Source organism: Cyprinodon tularosa, unplaced genomic scaffold (genome assembly GCF_016077235.1).
Source record: "Cyprinodon tularosa strain WSP-4 unplaced genomic scaffold, ASM1607723v1 ctg377, whole genome shotgun sequence".
NCBI classification, from domain to species: Eukaryota; Metazoa; Chordata; class Actinopteri; order Cyprinodontiformes; family Cyprinodontidae; genus Cyprinodon; species Cyprinodon tularosa.
Window position 1 is genome coordinate 74,955 of NW_024039093.1, and position 25,815 is coordinate 100,769.

Below are 25,815 nucleotides of genomic sequence, written 5' to 3' on the forward strand. Positions count from 1 at the left end.
ATCACCACAGGAGGGAAAACAACCACTTCTTTTAACCACCTTTCAATTCTTAGAAATCTTACAAATAAAAAAAAATTCCCCAGAAAATATTTTTGTATTTGAGGAAGAAACGTTTCAACCAGAATCTGGATCCTTCGGCCTTTTTCTACACGACTGGCAAAAATAGAGAAGATATATTAACAGCAATAACTTACCATTGATTTAATTTATCCATTTATTGGTTTCTAGGATTAAAGTCACATCTCCCATAGGAAGGAAGCTTTACTTCGACTTTTTTACATCATAAAAGAGTTTAAATTAAAAATACAGCCCCCCCCCCCCCCCCCCCCCCCCCCCGGCACGGCGAGGCTACATCAGACTGTGGTTGACGTTTGTCCCCAGCTCCTGGTTGTTGTTGTTCCCCCCCAACATGTCCGCCTGGCTGCCCTGACCTCCGTGCATCCCCGCCATCCCGCTCAGCTGGGACAAGATGGCGTTCTGGTCGGCGCCGAACGGGCCGGGGTCCTGCTGCGGAGGCTGAGGCGGAGCCATGTTGCTGGGGTGGTGCTGAGCCACGTGACCCGGGTGGGGGGAGCCGGTTTGGGTCTGTGGGGAAATGCGATGAGGGGAGGGCTGAGGCTGGGAGGGGGGCTGCATGCGGGGGGAGGGGCTGGAGTGCGGCGGCTGGGACTGCGGCCTGGGCGAGGGCTGGGGGGAACGGACCTGACTGCCGAGCGAGCCCAGACCTCCCTGTCCCTGGATGTGGGGGGACTGGGCCATCTGGGGGCTCATGGGGCTACTGTGGTGGGCGGGTGAGCCCCCCCCCAGCTGCTGCTGCTGCAGGAGCCTCTGATGGAGGTTCTGATGGACCATCACGCCGCCGGCCTGCTGCTGCTGCGCCGTCCCCGGTCCGCCCGGTCCCGGCTGGGGTGGCGGTCCTCCAGCCTCTGGTCCTGGATGCCCCCCCATCTGGTTCTGCTGCATCTGCATCTGATGCTGGAACTTCTGGTGGAGCGCCGCAGCCACCTGAGACATGGGGTATCCCTGCTGCTGGCCCGGCCCCCCCGCCGCTCCTCCCTGCTGCTGCTGCTGCTGAGGAACCCCCACGCCCCCCCCTGTGGGCTGCGGCTGGGAGGACGGCGCCATGCCTGCCTGCCCCGGCTGCATGAAGCTCTGCTGCTGCTGGAACTGCTGCTGCTGCTGCTGCAGGTGTCTCCTCATCAGCATCTCTCTGAACTGGGGGGGCATGTTCGCCATGTTGCCTTGCTGTCCCGCTTGCATCGCCCCCCCTTGCTGCTGCTGCTGCTGTAGAGCCGCCATCTGCTGCTGCAGGTTGCCAGGCAACATGGGACGCTGCAGCTGCTGCAGCTGAGCCATGGTGGCCATGTTCCCGCCTGCACCCTGAGCCACGTTCATCCCCGTCTGGTTAACCACCTGCTGCTGCCCGTCCAAACCGCCCAGCTGGTTGGGCCCGGGTCCTCCAGGGTTCCCCGGGAACCGTACGCCTCCAGGCCCCGCCGCTGGCGGCCCCCCTGCGGCTCCCTGGGCCCCCTGGTACCGAGCCGCTCTCTGGCGAATGAAGGCGGCCATCAGAGTGGGGTTGGAGCGAAGGATGTTCAGGACCTGCTGCTGCTGCAGGTGTGAGGTCGGGGACCGCAGCGTACGCAGGAGCTCCTGAACTGCAGCCTGCGGCAGGTTTCCGGAGCCGCCTGCTCCTTGCATCGGCCCAGGGCCCCCCCCGGCCCCTTCTGGAAGCCCCAACCCCGGCATCCCGCCTCGGTTTCCTGCCTGCTGCGGATTCATCTGCTGTTGCTGCTGTGGGGCCATTGGGCCCATCATGCCTGTCCTTACTTGCGGGTTCATGGTCGGGCCCCTGGGGCCCCACTGCTGGTTGGTGGGCTGTAGCTGCTGTTGAATTTGGGGGGGTAGCTGCGGCTGCGCACCGGGCATGACGCCGTGCTGCTGCTGCTCCAGAATAGTCCTGCCGACCCCCCCCTGGTTCTGGGCCCCAATGTGGGGCATCATCGGGGCCGGGCTGTTCTGGTGGTGGGGGTGCTGAGGCATCAGACCTCGGATCCGTGCCTGGGCCTGAGCCATCCGGCTCTGGCTCTCTGCCAGTTGTTGGATTTTCAGTGCTGTCTCTACGGCGGCCGGCGGAGGCCCCTGCTGCTGGCCCTGAGGGGCCATGGCCCCCGGTCCCTGGTTGGGCTGTTGCTGTGTCGGGGTGGACGGACCCAAACCGGGTTTCCCCAGCGACGGGTGGTGAGGAGACGCCCCGGGGGGTCTGGGGTTGTATGGAGGCAGACCGCCGAGGTGCTGCTGCTGCTGGGGGGAAACCATCATCCCTTCTGCCTGGAACTGGTGGAGATGGTGCTGGGGGGGGATCGTACCGCCCTGCTGGTGACCCGGAGTCACCATCCCGCTCATGGGCTGAGGAAGTGCGGGCATGTTGCCCTGGGTGGGGGTCTGCGGGGTCGGAGGCTGCGTCCCGACAGACGTAGGAGTAGCGGGGCCGGTGGTTCCGCTGGGAGACGGCAGACCGCTCCCCCCGGGTGTGCCCCCCGAGGGGGTCTGGCCCACTCTCTGCATGCTGGCCATCCTCCTCCTCAGCATCTGGGCTTGCTGCAGGCGGTGCTGCAGCTGCTGCTGCCGCAGCTTGTGCTTGATGTTGAGGCAGAAGGGGACGGGGCACTTGTTCTCCTGGCAGTGCTTGGCGTGGTAGCAGCACAGGGCGATCAGCTGCTTGCAGATGGGGCAGCCGCCGTTGGTTTTCCTCTTACAGCCTTTGGTGTGCTGGACCACGCGTTTCATCTTCTGACAGGAAGGCAGCGAGCAGTTGGCGTTGCGGCACTGGCACGCGTGGACCAGGGACTGGATGCAGCGCTGGATGCTGAGGCGGCGCGAGTCTCCCGGGCTCTGGGTGGCGGCGGCGGCCTGGTTGCTGCTCTCGTCGTCCAGGCCCAGGCCTAGCTTCTCCATCTTGTGCTCGTGGCCCTTAGTGTTGTAGCATGTGATGCACAGGTCGTAATCCTGCAAACCGACAAAATTAGGGGTTAGAATCCTATTTAACACCAGAACAGCAGTCAGAGAGAAGACCTCCACTAGCAGCACATCTGGACCTGTGTGACATAACCCCTTTAGCCCGGTACCAAGCCCAACTGACACCTGCTCACGTTTATCTATTTATAGAAATGACCAAAACGCCGTCACATGGCGTTTCATCCACATGCTTTTCAAATGGGGCTTAAAAACTTCTAAAACATGTTTCAAAATGATTTTTTTCACAAGATTTAAAATTCCACCTGACGTGACTCTGCAGGAGTAATGAAACAGCAGGTATTGATTTTTAGTCCCGCCCCCTAATGGCCGGTGTTCTGTCAGGTCAACATACCCCCCATCAGACCAGCGTACCCATAGTAACACGCATGCATTCTAAAAGGGACATTTAAACGACTTCCGTTAAATTAGCAGATCAGTGTACATTTAAAGGAATAGTACACCCAAAACATGATTAGCCTTCATTTTCTACTCCCCCCCATGCTGAACAACACTCTGGAGTACTTTTTTGATATCTCAAATGCATCTGGAGATCTGGGAGGCTTCTTGCTGTCTGCTGACATTCAAATAATGGAGGTCTATGGTGACCGAGACAGAAAGGTCCATAAAAGTCCACAAAAAACGTGTCAATATTCCTCCATACTGCTCGTCCAATGCATTCCAAGTGTCCTGAGTGGGTAGCGTCAATAATTTACTCGAAACGAAGTCATTTAGAATGTTTTTAGAGCATAAACAGTAGTGTATAGGATTTCCTAAAAGCGCGCACATGCGAGTTCACGACTCTACGGAAGCCGCAGCAGGCCAAACCGGATGAAACAGCGCATTCAGCTCAGCAAAGAACTCATGCTCTTCCTCAACACTGAAGTCCTCAGACATTTTTCTTTCGTTGTTTCTTTCTTTGCACAGGTAAACAGCACATTTCTTCTTCTACGCTTGCATTATCAAGAGCAGACGCTGAATGCGCACTTTCATCGGGTTTGGTCTGCCGGCTTCCGTAGCGAGCAAAGGCTTTGCCTTATGCAGAAGGTCTCCAATAATGGAAATCAGTATATTTGTCTGAGCAGATTCTCTTTTATGAGTTGAAGAAATGCATAATTTGGCCAATTCAGGCATTGGGCCAAAATCAAATTTCCTCCTAGCACAATGCTCACTAAAACTTTAGTGGAACAAAGATGCTTCAACTTCAGCCCAAATGTATTTGAGTTATAGTGAAGATGTGGATCTATAAAGTCTGAGGGTTCATCCAGACTTTCAAATGGGCTTTCATGGTGTTTCAGCTAAATATTTTTCATTTTTTTCTGTGTTTAATCGCCTATTAATCCCACATTATGACATCTAAAATAGTGATTCCACCTGAAAAATATTCCTCAATGCCTTTCTGTCACAAAAATACAAACAATCGTATTTCTAATTTATAGCTGGGAGCTGAACTTTCTTTAATTCTCGTACGTAATTTGCTCTTTAGCCCCTTAAGGCTTTAGGGGTTAAACCTATAGCTCAGATCTGGACCATTACCAAAAAGTGAATGTATTGCTCCTTATCATGAGGTGCAACTCTGGGGAAAAAATGTAAATAAAACCCATTCATAAGTTTTTAAGTTATCCTTCACACAGACTGACAGAAAAACACAAATCTGAAAACATCACCTCCTTGGCAGAGGTGATACCTTTTGAGTTCTTAGTCAATTGGGTTTGTATTAAAAGAAAAATATAGTGAATTGTTCTTGCAAAATGAATTAAACTGGAAGAAGACAAAGGAAATAAGGACACTAAGGACAGGTCAGGACTCACCTCACAAACGGTGCAGTGGAAGCGCGTCTCCACGTGGAGCTTGCACTCGTTGCAGGTGTAAACAAAGCGGTCCTGGCTCTGGTTGTGCAGCTCCACTAGCATGCACATGGAGCTCCATTTGGCCCTCCTCAACGAGCTGAATTCCAGATGTTTGTCCCGTGCCAGAGTCAGAAAGGCATCGCGACCGTCCATGAGGTCGCACGCCATCAGGGGGTCTGGGTCTGCGATGGGGGGCAAAGCGTTGGCCATGGGGCCTGCGATCAGCCGGATGACGAAGAACACCTAGAGGCAGAGGAGGAACATTCAAACACTCAATTCTGTTTCTAAAAGCAGCTGCTGTTGGTTCAGGGAGTGAGAGCAAGACTTTCAGCAGACAACAGGAAGGCTGAAAGCAGTTGATCTGATTTGTTTCTATGATCTTTTGCGATGGCAGAAGTTCTTGTTAGAATCCACGTCCTCTATGGAATCCCGATGGAGCGTTTCCTGTCATGCTAGCCCAGGCTAATAGCCAATGAAGCCATCTGTAATCCTCTATGGATATCTCACATTTATAAACGTTACTATAAATCATCTCAGGGTTATTTTCAGTTCATAACAAACCTCGAAACTCCAACATAAATTGAATTAATTTTATTTCACTCGGTTCCACTTTTATATGGAGTTTTATATTTAGTACCTTTTTTTAAACCAACATGTTAGACTTTGGTTACTTATATCCCATTAGACCTTTTTTGTTACTTAACTGACCTGATTCTGAATGCGATGCTGAGTTTAGGATCGGAGGAAAGAGGAGCGCAGCAGGAACAATAAGTGTTTGTTCTCCATCGTTGATTTACTGGGTTTTATCATGAGAAACAGATTGAAGATGCAATAAAATAAAAGACAAATTTAAGTCCCACTTGAAACTATTCATAAGTTCAACAGCTCTAGAGTCAACCGATGCAGGTCTCTGATAAAAGATGATGCTAAAAAACAAAGGATCCAATGTTCCTGCAGTGAGTTTGCTTAGAATGAAGGGAACCAAACTTCCTTCGTAGAAAACCAGTAAAGCAGGTCAAAGCCAAGGATTTCATCCTGGCTGGTAAAGGAAAAGTCCGCTCATATTCAGAATTCAAACTTCTGAAAGTACGTTAAATATTAAATTATAATATATTCAATAAATGATAATTGGTTTTTATTTAGAGTAATTTTCATGTGAATGTGCTTTACTGGAGGCATCCATGTTTTTCAAAGAACACTACTGCCACCTGCTGGTTAGTGACGTCACGGTGCGGTATCGGCTGTTGATCAAGTCCCAGTGCTGTATCTGGTGTTTGTCACAAAGCGCTATTATCCAAGTCATCTTGAAAACATTCTTCTTCCAAATGTTGGCTACATATTACGGGTTTTTTATCTGGCCAGAAGTTCGATGGCAAATCCTCCCTCTTCAAGTTGGCGATCCAACGACGAACCCGTCCGTGGAGGATCAGGAATCAGAAAGGTGGAATAACTCTTTATTTTCAATTTTACCCGATGTATTCCAGCATCCAGCTGCCATGCACGTGGGCATTGTCAGTTTCACTATAGCTCTGGTGAATTTCAATGTTGAAGTCCTCTGGAAATCTTCAATAATTGTTGTTGATTGCAGATGTGTCTAGTAGTTCCCATTGATTTAGCTTGTAAAGCGGGGAGAATGGCGCTAGGCTTACCGCACCGTGACGTCACTGCTGGAAGATGGCAGGAGGGAGGGGCTACTATATTTGGGAAAAAATGGCCACTCCCAGACTCGATGGTCGTGACGAAAATTATTGTTTTGATTTTTTTACTGATTAAAGCCAAATTCATTAAACCACTGCAAGCATATTAGTTTTAGATATAAATAATGATCCATTGATTTTTCCTTGCTGACTGGACTTTTCTTTTAAATCTTGTTAGCTGTGCGCCTCCTCGTTGTGCCTTTAATATTGGAATACCGACGTGCAAACAGACCGTTAAACACACGCACCGCTACAGATTCTTCTTTGTTGGCAATCGGATGGCAGTCCGGCCATCGCTACTTGTAGTTAAAAACTAGAATTCTTGGAGAACTGAAAGCCTGGAACCGGTTCTGACTGGTAAAATGTAAACTTCATAACCACCTTATTGATTGTAGAAACAGCTGCTTCAAACTGACGTTCGCAGCAAAAAGCTAAAAGATTAATTTTTTTATTTGCAAGTTTTTTCCAAATTTTAGCCGTCAGCTAGCAGGTTAGCTCAACGTGCAGCTTCATACCTCCTTGTGTTTCTCCATCGTCGCGTAAAGCTTCTGGGACAGATCGTTGGAAACGTTTGGCATCCCTGGTTTCTTCTTATTCGATCGACTCAGGCTGCTTTTGTTCTTGCTCGTCTTCTTGTTGTTCTTCTTCTTTGCGTTTTTGCTGTCGCTTTTAGCGTCCTGCACAAAGAAAACGTCAAATGAGTCTTTCATCCGCTTTCCACAGAAATAAAATCATCAACCCACAGATTCAAAAGGCAAAGACTTGATCTTACGTCGACGCTCTCATTAGAGGTGCTGTTCTCCTCCCGTTTCCTCTCTTCCTCCTCCTGCTCCAGCTCCTTGATGCTCTCCTCCAACACGTTGGGCCAAAAGTCGCCCTCAAAATAAGGCAGCTCCTTGGCACTTGTTAAACGATCCTCCGTCGCCTGCTTGAAAATATCCTTCAAAAGCAAAACAAACATTCATAAAACTGAAGAGGCAAAGGAAGCGTGCAAAAATGAAAACGGCTCATTAAGCTCCCACCTTGTAGTCGTGTACGATCCGCTCTGCTACGGCTTTGTCCAGCATCTTCTTATACCACTCCTGCAGTCGTTTGGGCTTTGGGATCTTCTGATCTAAGGGATGGCAGTGGAAGATGTAGTCGTCTCCCTCACTAGGCGGGCAGGCCCAGATGTGACCGATGGTGTAACTGGAGACACAAATCAGAAAAACCAGAACACAGACAAATCAGTGACTTAGAGCTTTGGATTTTACTTTTTAAGAACATTTTGAACATTTCATAAAAAATAAGATAAAGTTCACCGAATGTGAAGCAAGAAAAAGCCAAATCAGGTTTAAAGGGCGACTCACCCCTTTATTATGCTAATAAGCAATAAATCAATGTCTTATCTTTTCATAAGTCTTTACTGCACGTTTGTTGAAATCCTGCTTTTCTGTCTAAAGGGCTGGTTATCGTCCAGCAGCAGTGTGTCGCAGTGAGCTTGTTGCAGATATTTTTGATTTATGCCCAATATTGAAGCGTGGTTTGTGCTATGTTCTTCCACGCCACAACTCAAGAGGGACAATTACGTACTAGCTGTGAGTCTAGATACGGCCGAGGCGGTGAGGAAGTGGGGGCAAATTTGTGCGACAACAGAGGGACATGACGGCCAAAAAGAACGGGGATCCAGGTAGAAAAAGTGTCCAGCTGGAGCAAACCTCGCTCTTCTAGCTGCTCCATCTTGAGTCGTTTTAAAAAACTTTTTTAAATGAGTAAAAAAAAAAAAAAAAGTTAAGAACTGTAAATTTACAGTCATTTTTACTATTTTTCAAGGCAGCACTTTTAAAAAGATGAAATTGTCCAGTGAGCTGTTTCCAAACGAAATTTCTTTTTGTTTTACGCTTGTGTAAACAAAATGACAAATCAAATCTGTCTAAAGTCTAAAAGTTTTCCACAATGGCGGTCAAATAAACAAAACAAGCCTCTAAGGTACCAAACAGGAAATAGGCATACGTGGATGTAGATTTGACCAATAAGAGGCCTCCTGTCTGCATCACCGTCTGCCGTCACCTATAATTTGGGAGAGGTGCAGCTGCGAGAGTGTCTGCGGAAGGGGCGGGGCATATCTGCGTTCACCGCGACACAGCAGACGACCAGGTTTCTGAGTATAAATCAGCTTTAAGCCCACCTGTCTGACGCCCTCCTCAGGTTAGAAAGGGTTAATGCATCTCATTTTTTACCATTTCTTATAAGGTTGATGTCATTTAGAAAAAGTGAAGTCAGCAGCTCCACCCTGGGCAGCAGTGGTTCGCTTAGGGACTAACAGTAAATGAAAATAAATGATGGTTTCTTTCCATTTTAAACTTTTGTAACAAATAGTCTTGCCAGAGTAAAGAAAGAGAAATGGGGCGAGGTGGGTGTCAGATGGCAACAACATGACAAGAGCTCAAAGTCTTATTTGCTTTTGTTTTTCTTGCATCCAACTGGTTTAAAGTGCACACTCAGTCTCCTTATTGTTATTCACTCCATTCTCATCTTTGATCATTATTAAAGGAGCAATAATAAGAAGTTTGCTGGAAAATAAATCATTCTATGGATGTAACAATACACAATCGATGCTCTCTGCCAACATCGTAGTTGGGTTTTCCTCCTTTTCTAACGTGGAGTTATGGTGTGAAACGGCTTTGGTTCAGTGTTTGACCCTGTGTTTACTTCCAGGTTCCGCAGCCAATCATAATAGAGTTCCCAGGGTTACAGTGTTGATGTTGGCAAAGAGACCAGCAGGCTGCAAACATGGTGGACAGAAACCTCCTTGCTGTTGTAAATACAGACTAAGGGCTTCAGTTACTAACAAACAATAACAAATAAGACAGCAGGAGGCAGTAATCTTTAAGAAAATATAAACTTTAAAATGTCATATATAACATGACTATGCACCTTTAATATGCTGAAATTAGCGAGTTAATGCAGATTTTTTTAAACATGGGTTCAAACCGCCAACAGTCACCATTTGGCTCCCTTCCCGTTAAAAAAGCTGGATCTGACCCCCCGTCAAGCTGCGTTTCCTGTGTTTCTAACAGCTGTGTGTCTGCTGACACCATCGCGCTGGGTAAGCGTTGATGATGTCGTCAGTGTGACAGGAATAAGGAAACTAAACAATGCAGAGCAAATGGCAGGGAGCCAGGGCGTACCAGTGCTGCACCATGTTCATCGAATGCTAGCAGAGTCGTTTCGACTTGTTAGATCACACACGACTACGTTGTGATCAACTCTACCAAGTAAATTAACGGGTCTGATGTTCCCACTGTATGCCGACTGCAGCAAAACCGTTGGGAGGAGATTGTTTCTGGGGTTTCATCTGAGAGGAAGAAGAACAACAATCGTTGTTTGCCCAATGAGCAATTTGCCCAAGATGGCCGACTGAAAATCAAAGATGTTTGATTTTCTCCCGACCTCAAGATTCCTGAGTGGGATGTGGTCTTGAGAGGCCGATCGCCCCTCGTTACCGCCTGTATACGACGCACCATCAGGCTGAAATACGGCCAAATCGAAAAATTCTCACACGACTAGAAAGTCGCCCCAAAAAGGGCAAAACAAATCGCACTGTACGCCCGGCTTAAGGCAGCGCTTACCAACCGGGCTCATATCTCTCATTTAAAGAAGCATTTTATAGAATTCCAATATTCAACATCTTCTCATCATTACATCACACACGTTGACAGATGAGACGACATCCATGGCTCTGGTCTTATCAAAATATTACACTTTGTTCTTAGATCAAGGACGCCGCTCTCATTCTAACACCAAATCTTTGCCACATGCAGAATGAAGATGAATTTATATCCTGACAGAGGAACTGTCCTAATTAGATGAATTACTTGGGAAAACATTAGTGGTGAAACACAGCAGGCAGGAGTTAATAGGGTTTAACAGACTCACACATCATCAATAAGGATAATCCTAGCAGACTAAAAGGTGATTGTTCCCACTTTTAAAAGGGTTTTTCGGTCAGTTGAAAAGAGTTAATAATGTCCCACGTTCTTTTCCTGTTGATTATAGTCTGTGATCATGTTTGTTTTCTTTTTTCCTGAGTCAAATTCTTTAAAAATGTTTACAAGTTCAGCCCTAATTCTTTTGGGTTTAAAATAAAAAACGCATTTCTCTAATATTTTGTCGTACCATAATACTTAGTCTTTCTGAATAAAACATTTATATTCAGGCAGCACTCACCCTAATCTCTTGACGTATTCCAAGTAGCTGATGAGGATTTCATGGTAAACTGCTGTTCTTAGACAGCGAGGCCGAAAGAAGTGAACGCTGTCCAGGTAGGAGATGTAGACTCGCCTTCACGGACGGGAAAGATGGATTTCATAACATCAGGTTTGAAACACAAGCGGTGAAAAAGATGCACCGAGGTTTGATCTCCGTACCTCTGGTTGGGCTGAGGGCAGTCGGATCCGTACTCCTGAACATGCATCCCGAAGAAGCAGACGTCCACACCGTCGATGTCCTCAAACGCAAAAAGGGCTTTTGTCCTGTATGGGAAGGACTCTGACATCTCGCCGCTGTCCACAAATCTGTAGACAGAGACGTTAGATGGTGACTGCTGCTATTAGCAGTAACAGTGCTTTTGTTTGGACACCGAAAATGGAAACAATGATAATAAAGCTTTATCTGTCCATAAGACTGAAGTTTGACTCCATAATGGGGATTCTTGACAAAGGAAAGTTTCTCTGTTAAGCTTTTTTTTTTTATAGCAAATGCTTTAAAAGGGCTTTTATTTTTATTTTTTTTTACCTGGATTTCATTCCTGGTTTGACCTCCACCACTTTGTCAGATACATGAACGACACGAATGAAGACCTCTCCAGACTCAGGATGGGCCTGGCGCTTCAAGAAGTCGTTTACCCTCCCTTCCAGAAAACTGCCCAACTTAGTCTGGGGTAATCCTGCAGGGGGAAAAAAGTGTCAGGAAATGAACAGGAATTCAAACTAAGGCTGAAGGTCAGTTCAGATTTCAAGATTCAATTCAATCAACAAGGTTTTTTAAATTGGATTTCTGGTAATAAAAAACATTTTTAACTGTTTTAACTTATACAACCTACTGATACTAGTATTGTATTACCTTTCAACAACAAATTAATCAAGCAGTGGTAGTTAATGAGGACTGTAAGGATGGCAGAATTTTTGTATTTTTTTTTTTTACTCGTCTTGATCCTTGGTTATTATAAATTGATTTTTAAGACTTTCTTTGAGAATCAATTAAGAATTTCTTGTCTGTATATACACTGTTACTAGTAAACATCTTCCAAAGGTTTAAAGGGATCCAACATTAATCTTAACAATTATCTGTTGTTTTTACATCAAAAAGAAATATTTCTCAAATAAAACCCCAAAAAAACTGTAAAAGTTATTGCGGGGGATAATTTTAGTCTGGACGTTTTTCCTTGGCTCCAACTTTCTTATAACTCAACCAACATTCTTAGGTTTTATCCTGAGCTATTTTCTGCATTTTTGCTGCTGTAGGCTTAGACTGTGGGAGGACATGGGGACCTCTTTTCATCATTCTATCTCTATTCTCCCATTAGGCAGAATCTGTTAGCTTCATCTGGTCTGTTCCTGTTTGGCTGTAAATCCATCCTGGAGAGAAATGCCATCAACACCTTTGATTATAGATGTTGTCTGCTTCTATCTCATGGAACCCCAGTGGGCCTCAGCAGAAGGCCGCTCACACTGAGCTTAGTTCTGATTCTGCTCTTTCTTCCTGTTCAAAGGGAGTTTTCTTCTCCACTGTCGCTACAAGCATACCTGGTGTGAAGGAATGCTTTAGAGTTGATAAAACCAGGTGGTTTTCCTTAGATAGAAAACTTTGAAACAATTTGACTGTATGATCTGGCTGGATTGTCTCTGTAAAGTACCTTCAGAAGATGTGTTGTGAATTGGCACTATATAAATAAACTGAAATGAATCTATTTAATTTAATTAAATAAACTATTGGCACACAGAAGTTGCCATGTTATTTACTCTGTAAAGCATTCTGGATAAATGTTGTAAGATAGGTCCTGTAGTACTAGCTCCGTCCAGAAAAACAGTTCCAAGTCATTTAAAACCTTTTCAGTTTGAACATATGTGAAGGACTGCTTTGGGGTTTCTTTTATTTTTCAGTTTCTGTTGTTATATCCATCTGCATATTCTGTGCTGGATTGTTATTGCTTTTATTAATATTAAAATGTAAATGTTCTACTGTAATCCTTTTATTTTCTTTTGATGTTGTGTTTTTGCTTTGCTTTGTGTTTTTGCAATCATATTTTTAGAGGGTCTCCAGGCTGTTGCTGTGGTATTTTTGAGTCACAGGCTGTAATGTTTGGGTTAGTTAGTAGATCAACAAAGTGTCAGTCGGTTTATCTTGTATGTAAAGTTTACTTACTTTTAGCAGAATACTTGTTCTCTTTCCTCGTCTTATTCTTCTTCTTTAAGCAGCCGTCACAAACAAAACTATGATAAATGGTCCAAAAAAAATGTATCAAGTCAGGTTAACCCAATAAGATATTTGTACACTAATTCTTTATTTTTAACTCTTAAAATTTAAAGCAACACTGTATAACATTCCACCACTAGGGGGTGCTAGACCTGAAGTCTCCAGGTTTAGAGCCCCAGAGAATTATATCTTTTTTAGCATCAATAAGCATCAGGGAACCTGAAAAATCCTTTAGTATAAAACAAATTAAGATAAAGTTTGGGTCAAATGTTAGGCAGCGTTGCTTTTAGGAAAAACACATTTATTTACCCGGACGGCCATATTGTTTCATTGTGCAAAACACAGATCTGATGCATCCTGCGTCCGCAGTCCATACATTCAACCAGCCTGGATAGGGAGAAAGATGCAAACATTTTTATCTTCTAGCCTCTGAAGCAACATTGAGTCACAGATTTAGACTCTAGACTTACAGCTCTGGGTCCAGTGTGTCATTTTTCTTTTTCTCAAACTGATCCTTGTTTATGGAGCTGAAATGGAAGCAGATGAGGTAAGAGAACGTGTAGCATAATAAAAGTGGAAATCCGACCTCAACTCCTGTCAGACGTTCATGTTTGGATGTGCAGTTTTGTCAGGAAACGAAACAGAAAAGTGGAAATGCTCACGTTTGTGGCTGGGTGGGGTCATCGCCCAGGGAAACCGTCTCTCCCTGGATCTCGTTGAAACACTTCTCGCAGTAGTGGTACCTGTCAGCAAGAAGCCCAAATTTTGGTGAACTACACCGTTCCCCCCCAGCACAGTCAACCACAGACAGCGCATGGGAGGGCAGTCACGAAACGGTGCGGGGGAAATGGGCAGGGCAGGGAGGCGAAAGCCGAGCAAGCGGGGGGACGTAATCAAGCCAGGCATGATTTAAACGGGATGCAGAGACAGTAAATATCACAGTGATGGGGAGAAAAACCGGTGCACACGGGACGAGACAAACATGGGAGACAAAACACAGCAGAGAGGCCAGGAAAATTATAGTTTAGCCATTTGGACATGAGAGGATGAGCAACAAAAAGCAGCAGATCAGCTAACAAAGCAGGAGCCGAGTGAGCAGAAACAGGGGTGGGTGGGGTGTTTGGGGGATGAGGAACAGAAAAACTGCTCAGCTACTCAAATCAAGCAGCTCATTTTAAAGTCGGTCCTTCCACATTGCAAAGTTTTCTTCAGATAAGTAGGAAGAGATTAAAAAAAAAGTCTTCAAGATTCCATATTTTTTGGGTTCAGTGAACGCACCAGCGAGGAAGATAAGAGGACAGGAGGAGGAAGACTAAAAAAGATCTAGTTTAAATTTAACTGGATTGGGAGAATCAAGTCAGAAGAAGCAAAGAGATTTAATGAGCTGTTTAAGCTAAAACCGTTTCTGAGGTGAGAGCAGAACTTTCAGCGGGTAACATGAAGGCTAAAGGAAATACAGTTAAAAAACATCACATTACCACTCAGTTAGAAAACAGAATTGTAAGTATTGGCTGTAGTTCTAAAATATCAAAGCAACACAGGTTTATACATTCGTATTCAGACAGTTTTGTTTACATTAGCAAAGCCTGCTGTGGTAAACACTAACATATGTTGTTGAAAACTTTAGAAAACGGCAACTCTAAATATTTAAAAAATTCGGGGGGAAAATTGTCACACTATGAGAAACTCCCTCTAATCACAGTATAAACAACTATTGAACGATTACAGCAGAAACTGTTCATCTTACATGATAGAAGCTTTAAATAGCAGCGGAAAAACAGTCCATTTTGTAGCATTGCTGGTTCAGTTAAGTAAACACTAGCCCGTTTATTAATGTTAGCATTAACAGGACTTTTACTATTTTACTTTAGGAAAATAACTCTCAGTTGTAAATCTTTTAAAGATGCCTTAATATCTGGTCAATCTGGGTAAGTTTCAGGGTTTTTTAGTTTAGTTTATCCGACAGTGAAACTGTATGGAGTGATTTTGGTTCCACTATTGTAGCAAGAAAAGAACAATATAGGTAAATCAAAGTATTAACAAACACATTTAGTTAACTAAAGTTTGAAAATAAACATTTAAATAAAAATCAAAAGTTTAGAAATCAGCATTTCTTTTCTCAAATTGTTTTTATAAAAATCTTTTTTTTACAGATTTGATATTTTCAAATTTCATGTCCTCAATGAAATGAAAAAAAAAAAAAAAGAAAAAAATATACCAAATCTGCAAAAAAAAATACAAAAAATAGATTGGAAAATGTAACGTCTGTAAAAATATAATATTAAAATTATATTTGAAAAGTGTTAAATAAAAAAACAATTTTAAAAAGGTTTTTTTAATACAATAAAAGAAAATACAATCTACGAAAATAGCAAAGTTACTCAAAACCTTTAGATTAAGAAATTTAAAAAATTTTGTTTCTGGATTGCATTTTTTGTTTAAAAAGGCAATTCTTGTTTCTAATTCTTATTTACAAACCTTGTAATAATAATGAAAAAATTCACTCTGTGAATTCCTCTAAAACAGGCATGTCCAAAGTCGGCCCTTGAGGCCCGCTGTCCTGCAGAATTAAGAGGTTTCCCTGCTTCAGCACAGCTGATTTCCATTCATAACTGATCGAAGGGCTTTTGCTGAATTGCAGTCACCAGAAACGGCTGTGCTGAAGCTAAGAAACATTGAAAACTTATAGGATAGTGTGTGACGCATCTAGTGGACGAAACATTCATAGTTTCTGTCCTTTTGTGGTTTGACACCATAAGATGGAAATGCCTGAAAATATTTTAAAAGTTGCTAATTAACATTTATCCACTGAGGTTCCAGGAAAGCATAAGCAATGAGAATGGAGGACTGACTGTTAAAATGCCAGCACATTAAGGAATCACATGTAGGTTAACAAAATGGAGGGAGGGGCATGAGGTGAAGTTTGGGGAAACATTAAATTAGTTTAAAACATACATGTAGTACTCATGTAAACATATCATTGATTACTAATTGTCTATAATACATTTTTTACAATTTACTAGGACTGGGCGATAAACTGAATTAATTTTATTAATTCATGTATTTAAAAGTAAATTTGAAATGTTGCTAAATCGTAAAATCAAGGAAGTCTCTTCTCCTGTATTTTTTACTTGCGCGTTTGCTTCCACCGCCTCTTTCCAACTCACACCCGATATGATGCTGCACTGTTTACTCACTACAGTAGTGTACAAGGTTTGTCAAAAAATGCGATCAAAACCAAAACTAGCAGCACAACTAACTTGTTTAAGCATCTCCGACAAAGAAACCCAGAGAATGGAAACAGCGCTCGCAGCTTTGGGAGTGCAGCGTCGGTAGCATGCGCAAAGACAAACACGATCACGAAAAGAAAAGATCACAAACCCTGACCGCCTCATTTTCTAAAGCAGTGCCGACCGACAAGTTTAGTGTGCGGTGGAAGCAGATGACCGACGCTGTAGCTGTTCATATAGGGATGGACATGGTGCCCATTTAAACCGTAGAGAAGCCTGGCTTCCTACAGGTGCTAAAAGTGTGTGATCCGAAATATGACCCACCAAGTCATAAATACTTTGCGGAGGTTGCGCTAACAAAACTGTGGAGTGAAACACAACCACTGCTCTGTGAAAAGTTGGACTCTACTTTGTAATTTGCAGATACAACAGATCTTTGGTTTAGTCAATCTGTACGAGTTTAACGTAAACTGGGCTCTCAATAGCTGCTGTTTATTAACCACCTACCTCACAGAAGATACATTATTGACTGTTCATTAAATTGCATATTTCAGCAAATTCAAGTATTTTGTTTTTTTTTTGCACTTGTACTAAATATGATACTGATAAAGAATCTGTACAATTATTATTGGGTGAACATTTTTGTGTTCCCTGCACAAGATTTATGTTATGAATATTTAAGGTTACACTTTTTTTCAACAGGTTTATTGTTGGCTAATATTTGTTATTTTGCACAATGTATTTTTGAATAAAGTAAACCTATTTTAAAATAAATGCATGTGGTTTTGAATACTTTAATTAAAATCAATTAAAATCGTAATTGTCAAAGATGACTAAAAAAAAAATAAAAAAATAAAGATTTTATTGTTTAGCCATATCGCCCAGCCCTACAATCTACTCCTATTGCAAATTGAAGATGTACTATTCAGTAACTTTCTCTTCCTTATGTACCTGTTTTGGTAGCTGAAGTAAACAGCATCTCTGGGAATCGTGCAAAGCTGCTTCCCATAGCAGCACAGCGTCTGTGGAGAAAACTCCAGCTGATGGAGACCAGACAGAAAGACAAACCACATGTTATTCTGATGAGCAACTTTCAATTTAAAGAAAATCACCTGGAGAAAAACACAAAGGTAAGAGAAAACGATCATTGGTTTACATGACTTTCACTACAGTCACCCTTCAAAAGGAATTACAAAGGAAGTCCTGAGAAAAGATCTGAAATTATCAGATTAAATCGAATACTGAAATAATAATCCACCACTTTAGTTGTCAAATTGTTAAGTAGAGCATGCAACCGATAAAACACACAACATGAACAAAAACAAAACAGCAGCTTTAAAGCAAAGTCTGTATAAAAAGTATAAAACATTTTACTTTTAGGATGAAACATCTTTGTGCATAAATATAGTTTATCCAGACCTACTAAAGTGGTGCAGGTTTAGCTACGCCTGGTTAAAAAAAAAACTGCTGCTAAGCACTTAAAGTTACATAATTATTCATCTGTTCCTTGTTAGTCACAAAATGACTACATTGACTAAGCTAATGCTAGGCATAGTGGCTGGGTAGGTATCTTTTTTACTTTTTTGCCCTTTTTCAATTATTTTAAAATCTTCATTTCAAGTTTTTTTCTTAAGTTCAAAAGAAGTTTTAATAGATGTATGTTTATTTACTAAAACTTTTTCTGTTTCAATAAATCAATTTATTGAAAAAAGAAAAGGGATTAACCTCAACCCTAAATGAGGTTTATGGAAAATCAACATGAGATTGATTTCTTCAGTGTTTAATCACACCACTGATCCAAACTTTCCTCATAGAATCAGTAAAGTTGAGGTATTTCTCTTTAAAAGCCGAAATAGAGTAATAAAAGCTGACGCATGATCTGGTAAAAGTATTTATGAACCAACATTAGTGGCTATGCCGATATCATTTTTGCGTCTCAGCTCACAGGGAATAACTAGTCAGAAAAAACAAGCTTTAAATGTACGTTCAGACCGCAAGCAGCAGGAGCAGCAAAAAACGCTCGTGCTGCATCATTTTTGATGCTTGTACAAGTTTAGTTCTGATGTGTGCTCTGGCTGCGCGGTGGGAAAAGTGGGTCTGATGCTCATTGGGCGGAGCTACGCTATCCTTTCTTTGCCTGTAGCAATGGCAGCTATATTTGCTGTGATCAGTGGGTAGAAAGTAGTTTCAATATGTTATGCATATGCGTCAACCATTGACTTTGCATGTAAACTGGCTGCTTCTGCTGCTTCTGCAGCGTGCGGTCTGAACGTAGCATAAGAGGTGTCTGTGTGAGACAGTTCTACTGCAGGTTTTCCCCCCCGTCGCCTCACCTTTCGCCCGCAGCAGTAGCCGAGTCCCTGCATGACCGGGTCAATCTCCTGCTCGAACACCTCGGCCAGCTTGGAGCAGTACTTGTAGACCCGTGAAGTTTTGCGATTGTAGAGCCAGGCGTTGTTGAACATCAGCCAGATGTCATCAACATACTGCCAGGGATCCTGGTACTGACCTGCAACAACATCCAGGGGGGAAAAAAAAAGTTTGATTGAAAAAAATTCAATGATTACCTGATCAGATGAAGTATTAAAAAAAAAAAAAAAAAAAAAAAAAAAACTTGTTGAATATTTTCAAAATGTTTCTTTAAATTATTTTTCTTCAATAAAAATAATGCCAAAAAGGAAATAGTGTTTTATTTAAAGGGTGTTTATCATGCAAAATTAACCCTTTAAAATATTATTTCAGCCTTTTATGCTGCTAATAGAGGAGGTTCTATCACGTGACCACTGTCCATTTACGTCGCCATACTGGACGCCATAAAACCGCCTGATTGGACCACAACAATGCAGCGAAATGTTTACTACAGAGATGCACGATAAAATAAATAAACAAGCTGCCAACCCAACATTATCTACATTAGAACTGAAACAATTAATCAGATTAATCAAATTATTGAAATAATCAACAAATTTAGATGGAGACAGTAAAATATGCCTTTAGCTGTCACTTAGAGCAGAAATTATACCAAGATTGTAAAAAACAAAATATATATATATACACACACCGGTATATAATAATACTAATATATATATATATATATATATATATATATATATATATATATATATATATATATATATATATATATATATACACTATATTGCCAAAAGTATTTGCTCACCCATCCAAATTATTGGAATCAGGTGTTCCAATCACTTCCATGGCCACAGGTGTATAAATTCAAGCACCTAGGCATGCAGACTGTTTTTACAAACATTTGTGAAAGAATGGGTCGCTCTCAGGAGCTCAGTGAATTCCAGCGTGGAACTGTGATAGGATGCCACCTGTGCAACAAATCCAGTCGTGAAATTTCCTCGCTCCTAAATATTCCACAGTCAACTGTCAGCTGTATTATAAGAAAATGGAAGTGTTTGGGAACGACAGCAACTCAGCCACGAAGTGGTAGGCCACGTAAACTGACGGAGCGGGGTCAGCGGATGCTGACGCGCATAGTGCGAAGAGGTCGCCAACTTTCTGCAGAGTCAATCACTACAGACCTCCAAACTTCATGTGGCCTTCAGATTAGCTCAAGAACAGTGCGCAGAGAGCTTCATGGAATGGGTTTCCATGGTCGAGCAGCTGCATCCAAGCCATACATCACCAAGTGCAATGCAAAGCGTCGGATGCGGTGGTGTAAAGCACGCCGCCACTGGACTCTAGAGCAGTGGAGACGCGTTCTCTGGAGTGACGAATCGCGCTTCTCCATCTGGCAATCTGATGGACGGGTCTGGGTTTGGCGGTTGCCAGGAGAACGGTACTTGTCTGACTGCATTGTGCCAAGTGTAAAGTTTGGTGGAGGGGGGATTATGGTGTGAGGTTGTTTTTCAGGAGCTGGGCTTGGCCCCTTAGTTCCAGTGAAAGGAACTCTGAATGCTTCAGCATACCAAGACATTTTGGACAATTCCATGCTCCCAACTTTGTGGGAACAGTTTGGAGCTGGCCCCTTCCTCTTCCAACATGACTGTGCACCAGTGCACAAAGCAAGGTCCATAAAGACATGGATGACAGAGTCTGGTGTGGATGAACTTGACTGGCCTGCACAGAGTCCTGACCTCAACCCGATAGAACACCTTTGGGATGAATTAGAGCGGAGACTGAGAGCCAGGCCTTCTCGTCCAACATCAGTGTGCGACCTCACAAATGCGCTTCTGGAAGAATGGTCAAAAATTCCCATAAACACACTCCTAAACCTTGTGGACAGCCTTCCCAGAAGAGTTGAAGCTGTTCTAGCTGCAAAGGGTGGACCGACGTCATATTGAACCCTATGGATTAGGAACGGGATGTCACTTAAGCTCATATGTGAGTCAAGGCAGGTGAGCAAATACTTTTGGCAATATAGTGTATATATATATATATATATATATATATATATATATATAGTATGCCCAGAAGAGCGCAGTCCTAGGAACAGCTAAGATACTGCACAGAACCCTCCCAGAAACTCCCAGGCCTCTGGTAGAGGACCCGAGCTTGAGGATGACACATACCACCCCACGAGGGGTGAGAAAACAGTTTTTTTTATTCATTCCAGAAAATCCAGAAATCCTCAAGCGGAAAAGTTCAGAGTTTCACCTGGTTAAATTTTGTAAAATCTTCTTTAGGCCAGTCACACCTTGCCGATTTATCCAGCGTATGCTTAATGTCCCAGAATCTCCGAAAGATGTCTTTGATGGCGGTATTAACCTAGCTGCTGTTTACCGCCTGCCCAAAAAAAAAAAAAAAAAAAAAAGAATTAAAAGAAAAAAGAAAAATTTGTTTGAGTCATGTCTGCACACTGAAGCACGCTGGCACACGTAGATATACGGCGAGTTATACCAGACCGCTGAACGAGTTTCTAACATACAGTTACTGTATGATGACGTATGCCAGCGTGTTCCATTCGTGGGCCATAAGTTACAGGTCAGTTATCTGGTGGTTGACATACGTTCCTCAGAAGTCTTTGTGTCTACCTTATCCTAAACCTCTGAGTAACTTGTGCATAACTTCTGCGTAACTTATCTAGAACTTCTCTCCAACGCATATCAGCGTATCTGACGTGTTCCAGACGAGCGCTGAACATGTTTCTAACTTCCAGCTACTGTATAATGGCGTATTGGCAGCGTTTTGGGATAAAGGGGGTTCACAGGAGGAAACCGTCAGTTCTCCTCCAGACTTCATCCCCATCATAGGGTGAGGGTGACAGATCCTCCCTGCGTTCACGCCCACCACCAACAAACTTCCTAGCAGACATGACGCTCAATATGCTGACACCAAAAACCTTATTTCTTTCTTTTTATTTTTTTAATTCTTTTTTTTGGGGGGAGGGCAGGCGGTAAAAGCAGCTAGATTAATTTTATGATCAAAGAAATCTTTTTATGGAGACCGGCCGCCTCCAGGTCCATCGCTGTCCCCCTCAGGACACTGAGATGTGCATCATTTTATGGTCATTACGCTGCTGTGCGTTATGCACAAGTTAGGCTGCCGTTGGACAGAAGTTCTGGACTCGTATACTCTATGCATACGCCTAAAATTGAAAAAACACATAGGAAGTTCAGCGTATGCCAGCGTTTTAGGAGATTCTGGGACATCAGGCATATGCTGGCTAAATAGTCATGATGCGACAGGAAAGATCATCTTTATACAAGAGAAACACTCAGATTTTTAAGAAAAAGTTTGCTCATTAATTAATCGTTAGTCGATCAATAAGATAAATCACTCACCTGTATCTAGCTTTCTCTTGATAGTGGACAGGTCCATTGGGTTCTTCACTATGTCAAAGTAGTCCTGTTCAAATGATTGGGAGGAAAAGTCATTAACATGGTGAAAGGGAAGAGTCTGCTGGACCACGCAGAGAACAAGCAAAGGTCAGCTTCCTTCAGTTAACGTACCGGTATGCCGAGCAGCTGTGGGTCGACGGGCATCCTGAACGGGAGAGATTCAGGGTCTTGTCTGTAAAGAGATTCCAGTGTCGGCATGAGGGCCTGACGGAGCTCCTCTGGCTTGAAGGCTATGACAGGATGGAGACGCAGACGGTCAGATGAGGAGTGGACTTCCACTCATTGAAACAATACAATAAAAAAAGAAAGTAAAAATGAAGGATAGTTCTTTACTCTTCTTTTTCACAGGCGCCTGTGGAACCGTTGCCTCTGAAGTCTCCTCCTCTTTCACCTCCTTCTTCACCTCCGGTTTCTTGTCTTCAATCTTCACTCCTGCCGTTGACGTTTCCATGGGGACTGCTTTACCTCCGTCTCCAGAACCCTCTGCTTTCTTCACCTCTGATTTGAAAGGTTGTTCCTCCGTCTTGTGGTTGCTGAGCTTCCCTCCTTTGGAGCAGCTGCCCGCGTCGCTCTCCTCCTCCTCTTCCTGATGCCCGACCACCATCTTGGGTTCGAGGTTGGTGGCGGAGGCGTTCGACTGTGGCTGCTGGGAGGAAGCGTCCAGGCTGCTGACGGAGGCGGGGGTCATCGCCTGACTGTCTGCTGGATAGGAGCCCTTCTGGGACAACTGCAAGGGAAATGTTAACAAAAAAGTGTGACGGCAATGTTTTATAATTATGATCTACTTGGAAAGAATCGCTCTGAATCCATTTTTTTACATGGATATATAAACATCAGATTTGTTGTGAGTTGGTGCTGAATAAATAACATGAAGCTTACTGAAAACAGACGAGGAGCTAGACGAAATATGAAAAGGTAAACGTCTTCAGCAGGAAACTTAAAGGGCTTTAAACGGGTGAACTGGACTAACCGGAGTGCGGGGGAGCTGTCCAGCATGTGGCGTCGAGCTGGAGGCCAGTCCAGGATGAGACGGAGTGGTGGAGCCCGAGGACCCCATGTGTTGCTGCTGCAGAGGTTTGTTGGATCCGGGCCCCTGGCTGAGCTGATTCTGCTGAAGCGATAAAGGCGGGGCCAACTGTGGGGCATTAGGGGTATGCGGCTGTGGCGTCTGGGACCCTGCTAGTCTGGGAGGCGTTTGGTGGGGAGTGGGGGATCGACTGTGTGCCGGGGAGGGAGAGCTGCCGCGCATGGGTCCCAGATGGGGGATGGAGTTCGCTTGTTGGTTTGTGATGGATGAAGTGGGGGTGCCAACGGATGAGTTTAGACCTCCGACACTCTGTGGACCCATTGGCCCCACAGAAGGGACCCCGTTGGGGCCACTGACCGAACCAGGCTGGCCGAGAGGACTGCCCACCGAGAGGGACGGAGGAGTTCCCATCTGTGTGAGAAGGGAGAATGTTTAAAAAGAGACAAAAAACAAAGAAATCACAAGATTTTAATAACAAGAAATATTTATTGTTTAATTACTTAATAGCAAAGAAAATATCAAATCAAAACGCAGAGAATTAAATAAATAAAATGGATAACTTTCAGAAGGATGATTTTGGAAACATTTTAAGAGGGTAGCAGTTTGGAACCACTTTACAACCAGGAAATAATAATATAAAGACAAATATCTGAGCCCAATTAAAAACCTCGAAAACAGAAACTATCCTCTGAATTATATTACTAATCCAGATTAATTATTCTTCTTCATAATTAAACCTTCATTTTAACAGAGAAAGTCCCAGTTAAGATAAACTAAATTTTTCAATGGAAACCTTAAAAAATAAATTAAAAAAACAAAGTAAGAAAAATAAAAACTGTTTATATGTAAAACATTTCAGATAAAAAGCCTTTGGTAAAACTATTTTAAACATAAAGAAAACTTTGAAGAAAGTTACAGAATAAAAACACTGTATGCGTCTCTAAGACCATCAATCCAGCTTTAAAACCACCAGGGAAATCAAGCTTTCAAGTTAAAGATATTTTCCTAAATATTTCATGTTGAGTATGGTGATGTGTACCTGTCTAGCCATCAGAGTGAGGACAATTTTTCAAATTTTACCATCACAATGAGGACCGGTTATTGTAAAGTGAGAAAATGTTGCTGGTCCTAACAAGCTATTTTGCTAATGGTTATAATGGTTAGGTTTAGGGCCAAGGTGTCAATTGGGTTAGGGTGAGGCCTGCATTGGTAATGGTTAGAATTAAGGTTGGTTTATGCTCAGAAACCAGGTCGTCTGCGTGTTTGTCGCAGTGAACGCAGATATCCCCCCTCCGCAGACACTGCAGCACCTTTCCAAAATTAAAGGTGACCACAGACAGTTATGCAGACAGGAGGCCTCTGATTGGTCAATCTATATCCGCTCTACAGCATGCGTATTTCCTGTTTGGTACCTTACTGGCTTGTTTTGTTTGTATGACCGCCATTGTGGAAAACAAAGCGTGAAGATGGACCAGCTAGAAGAGCGCGGTGCGCAAGAACGCTGGAACCCTTTTTCCACCTGGATCCCCGCATTTTTTCACCCTCATGTCCCTCCGTTGTGGCACAAAAAGCCCAACTTCCTCTCCGCCTTGGCGGTATCTAGACCCACAGATTGGCGCTCTACCATTGTGGCGTGGAATAATATAGCACAGAGCACGCTTCAAAATTGGGCATAAATCAAAAATATCTGCATCATACTTGCAGCAAGCTCACTGCGACACACTGCTGCGGGAGAACACACAGCCCTCAAGGGTTAGTTTTAGTGTTAGGGCATAGAAATGGTTCAAAATGACTGAAAATCAATGGAAGTCAATGGGAGTCACTACATATAGCAGAACAAACGTGTTTGTTTGTTTAAGTTTCCTCCATGTACGCTGTAACCACACACATTTCTAAGGACATTCATATTTTGGTTTTCACTAGTTTTAAAAGTACCCGATCCAATCAGTAAAATCATAAATTCTATTAAGGCTCTTCTTACCTGTGCCATGCCACCCTGGGCTCCTGGCTGGGCCATTCCAGGCTGAGGCCCTCCAACTCCAGGTGCTGACCCAGGAAACTGTCCATGGGACAGATACTGGTTCTGCAGTTGGTTGACGTTGGGCTGTCCCACTCTGGGCCCAACCATTCCAAGCTAGACCAAAAAGTTCACAAACATAAAAAGGTTTTGTTCATTTCTGTGGAACAGCTTCACTCTTAAACCAACAGTCCTCTCTAAATGAGAATCATTAATCAGCAGCATTTTACAGAACAGGAGGATGAAGTTTAAACAAGACAGATCAAAGAACCAACCTGGTTCCCAGAGGCTCCCATAGGAAGAGGCGGCGTGGATCTCTGACCCATAGACGGCATCCCCATCTGATTAAACTGGTTCATACCTGAGAAGAAAAAAAAATGTTTAGGATGAAACACAGAAGACTTTTCTCTGGAATCTACTGAGATTTTAGTGCAAATTCTGCACGAGGAGTTTACATTTTTGTCATTTAAAAGCTTGTATTAATCTTATCAGCCCATCTAGGAGCTTTAAACTATGGAGTAGTCGATATGAATACATGCATAGAATATGGTTTGTAAATGAAATTTGCACACAAAAAAATTCAATTTGTAAAACTTTAAATAGTATACAAAAAAAAGTTTCTCTCAAAACCTTTTTTTTATTAAAATGTTTTCATTTCTGGATTCCATTTTAATCAGATTTAAATTTCCAGTTTTTATTGTCATTACTAA

General features: G+C 43.3%; 1 protein-coding gene across 2 annotated transcripts in view; it reads right to left on the minus strand.

Annotated features, from left to right (window-relative positions):
* Positions 1 to 326: 326 nt before the first annotated feature.
* The window catches only part of ep300a (E1A binding protein p300 a), a 50,868-nt gene continuing 25,379 nt past the window's right edge, over positions 327 to 25,815 (minus strand). For both annotated transcript variants that reach the window (XM_038296762.1, XM_038296761.1), the window contains 20 exons: positions 25,381 to 25,466; positions 25,070 to 25,222; positions 23,032 to 23,499; positions 22,395 to 22,788; positions 22,173 to 22,291; positions 22,005 to 22,068; positions 18,582 to 18,757; positions 17,200 to 17,288; positions 13,681 to 13,761; positions 13,489 to 13,545; positions 13,328 to 13,405; positions 12,968 to 13,035; positions 11,339 to 11,489; positions 10,972 to 11,118; positions 10,772 to 10,885; positions 7,585 to 7,750; positions 7,335 to 7,502; positions 7,078 to 7,239; positions 4,827 to 5,108; positions 327 to 3,009 (listed from right to left, as the gene is read on the minus strand). In XM_038296762.1, the coding sequence (XP_038152690.1) occupies positions 349 to 3,009; positions 4,827 to 5,108; positions 7,078 to 7,239; positions 7,335 to 7,502; positions 7,585 to 7,750; positions 10,772 to 10,885; positions 10,972 to 11,118; positions 11,339 to 11,489; positions 12,968 to 13,035; positions 13,328 to 13,405; positions 13,489 to 13,545; positions 13,681 to 13,761; positions 17,200 to 17,288; positions 18,582 to 18,757; positions 22,005 to 22,068; positions 22,173 to 22,291; positions 22,395 to 22,788; positions 23,032 to 23,499; positions 25,070 to 25,222; positions 25,381 to 25,466 (5,684 nt within the window). In that variant the 3' untranslated portion in view covers positions 327 to 348. The remainder of the gene's footprint in view (positions 3,010 to 4,826; positions 5,109 to 7,077; positions 7,240 to 7,334; positions 7,503 to 7,584; positions 7,751 to 10,771; positions 10,886 to 10,971; positions 11,119 to 11,338; positions 11,490 to 12,967; positions 13,036 to 13,327; positions 13,406 to 13,488; positions 13,546 to 13,680; positions 13,762 to 17,199; positions 17,289 to 18,581; positions 18,758 to 22,004; positions 22,069 to 22,172; positions 22,292 to 22,394; positions 22,789 to 23,031; positions 23,500 to 25,069; positions 25,223 to 25,380; positions 25,467 to 25,815) is intronic.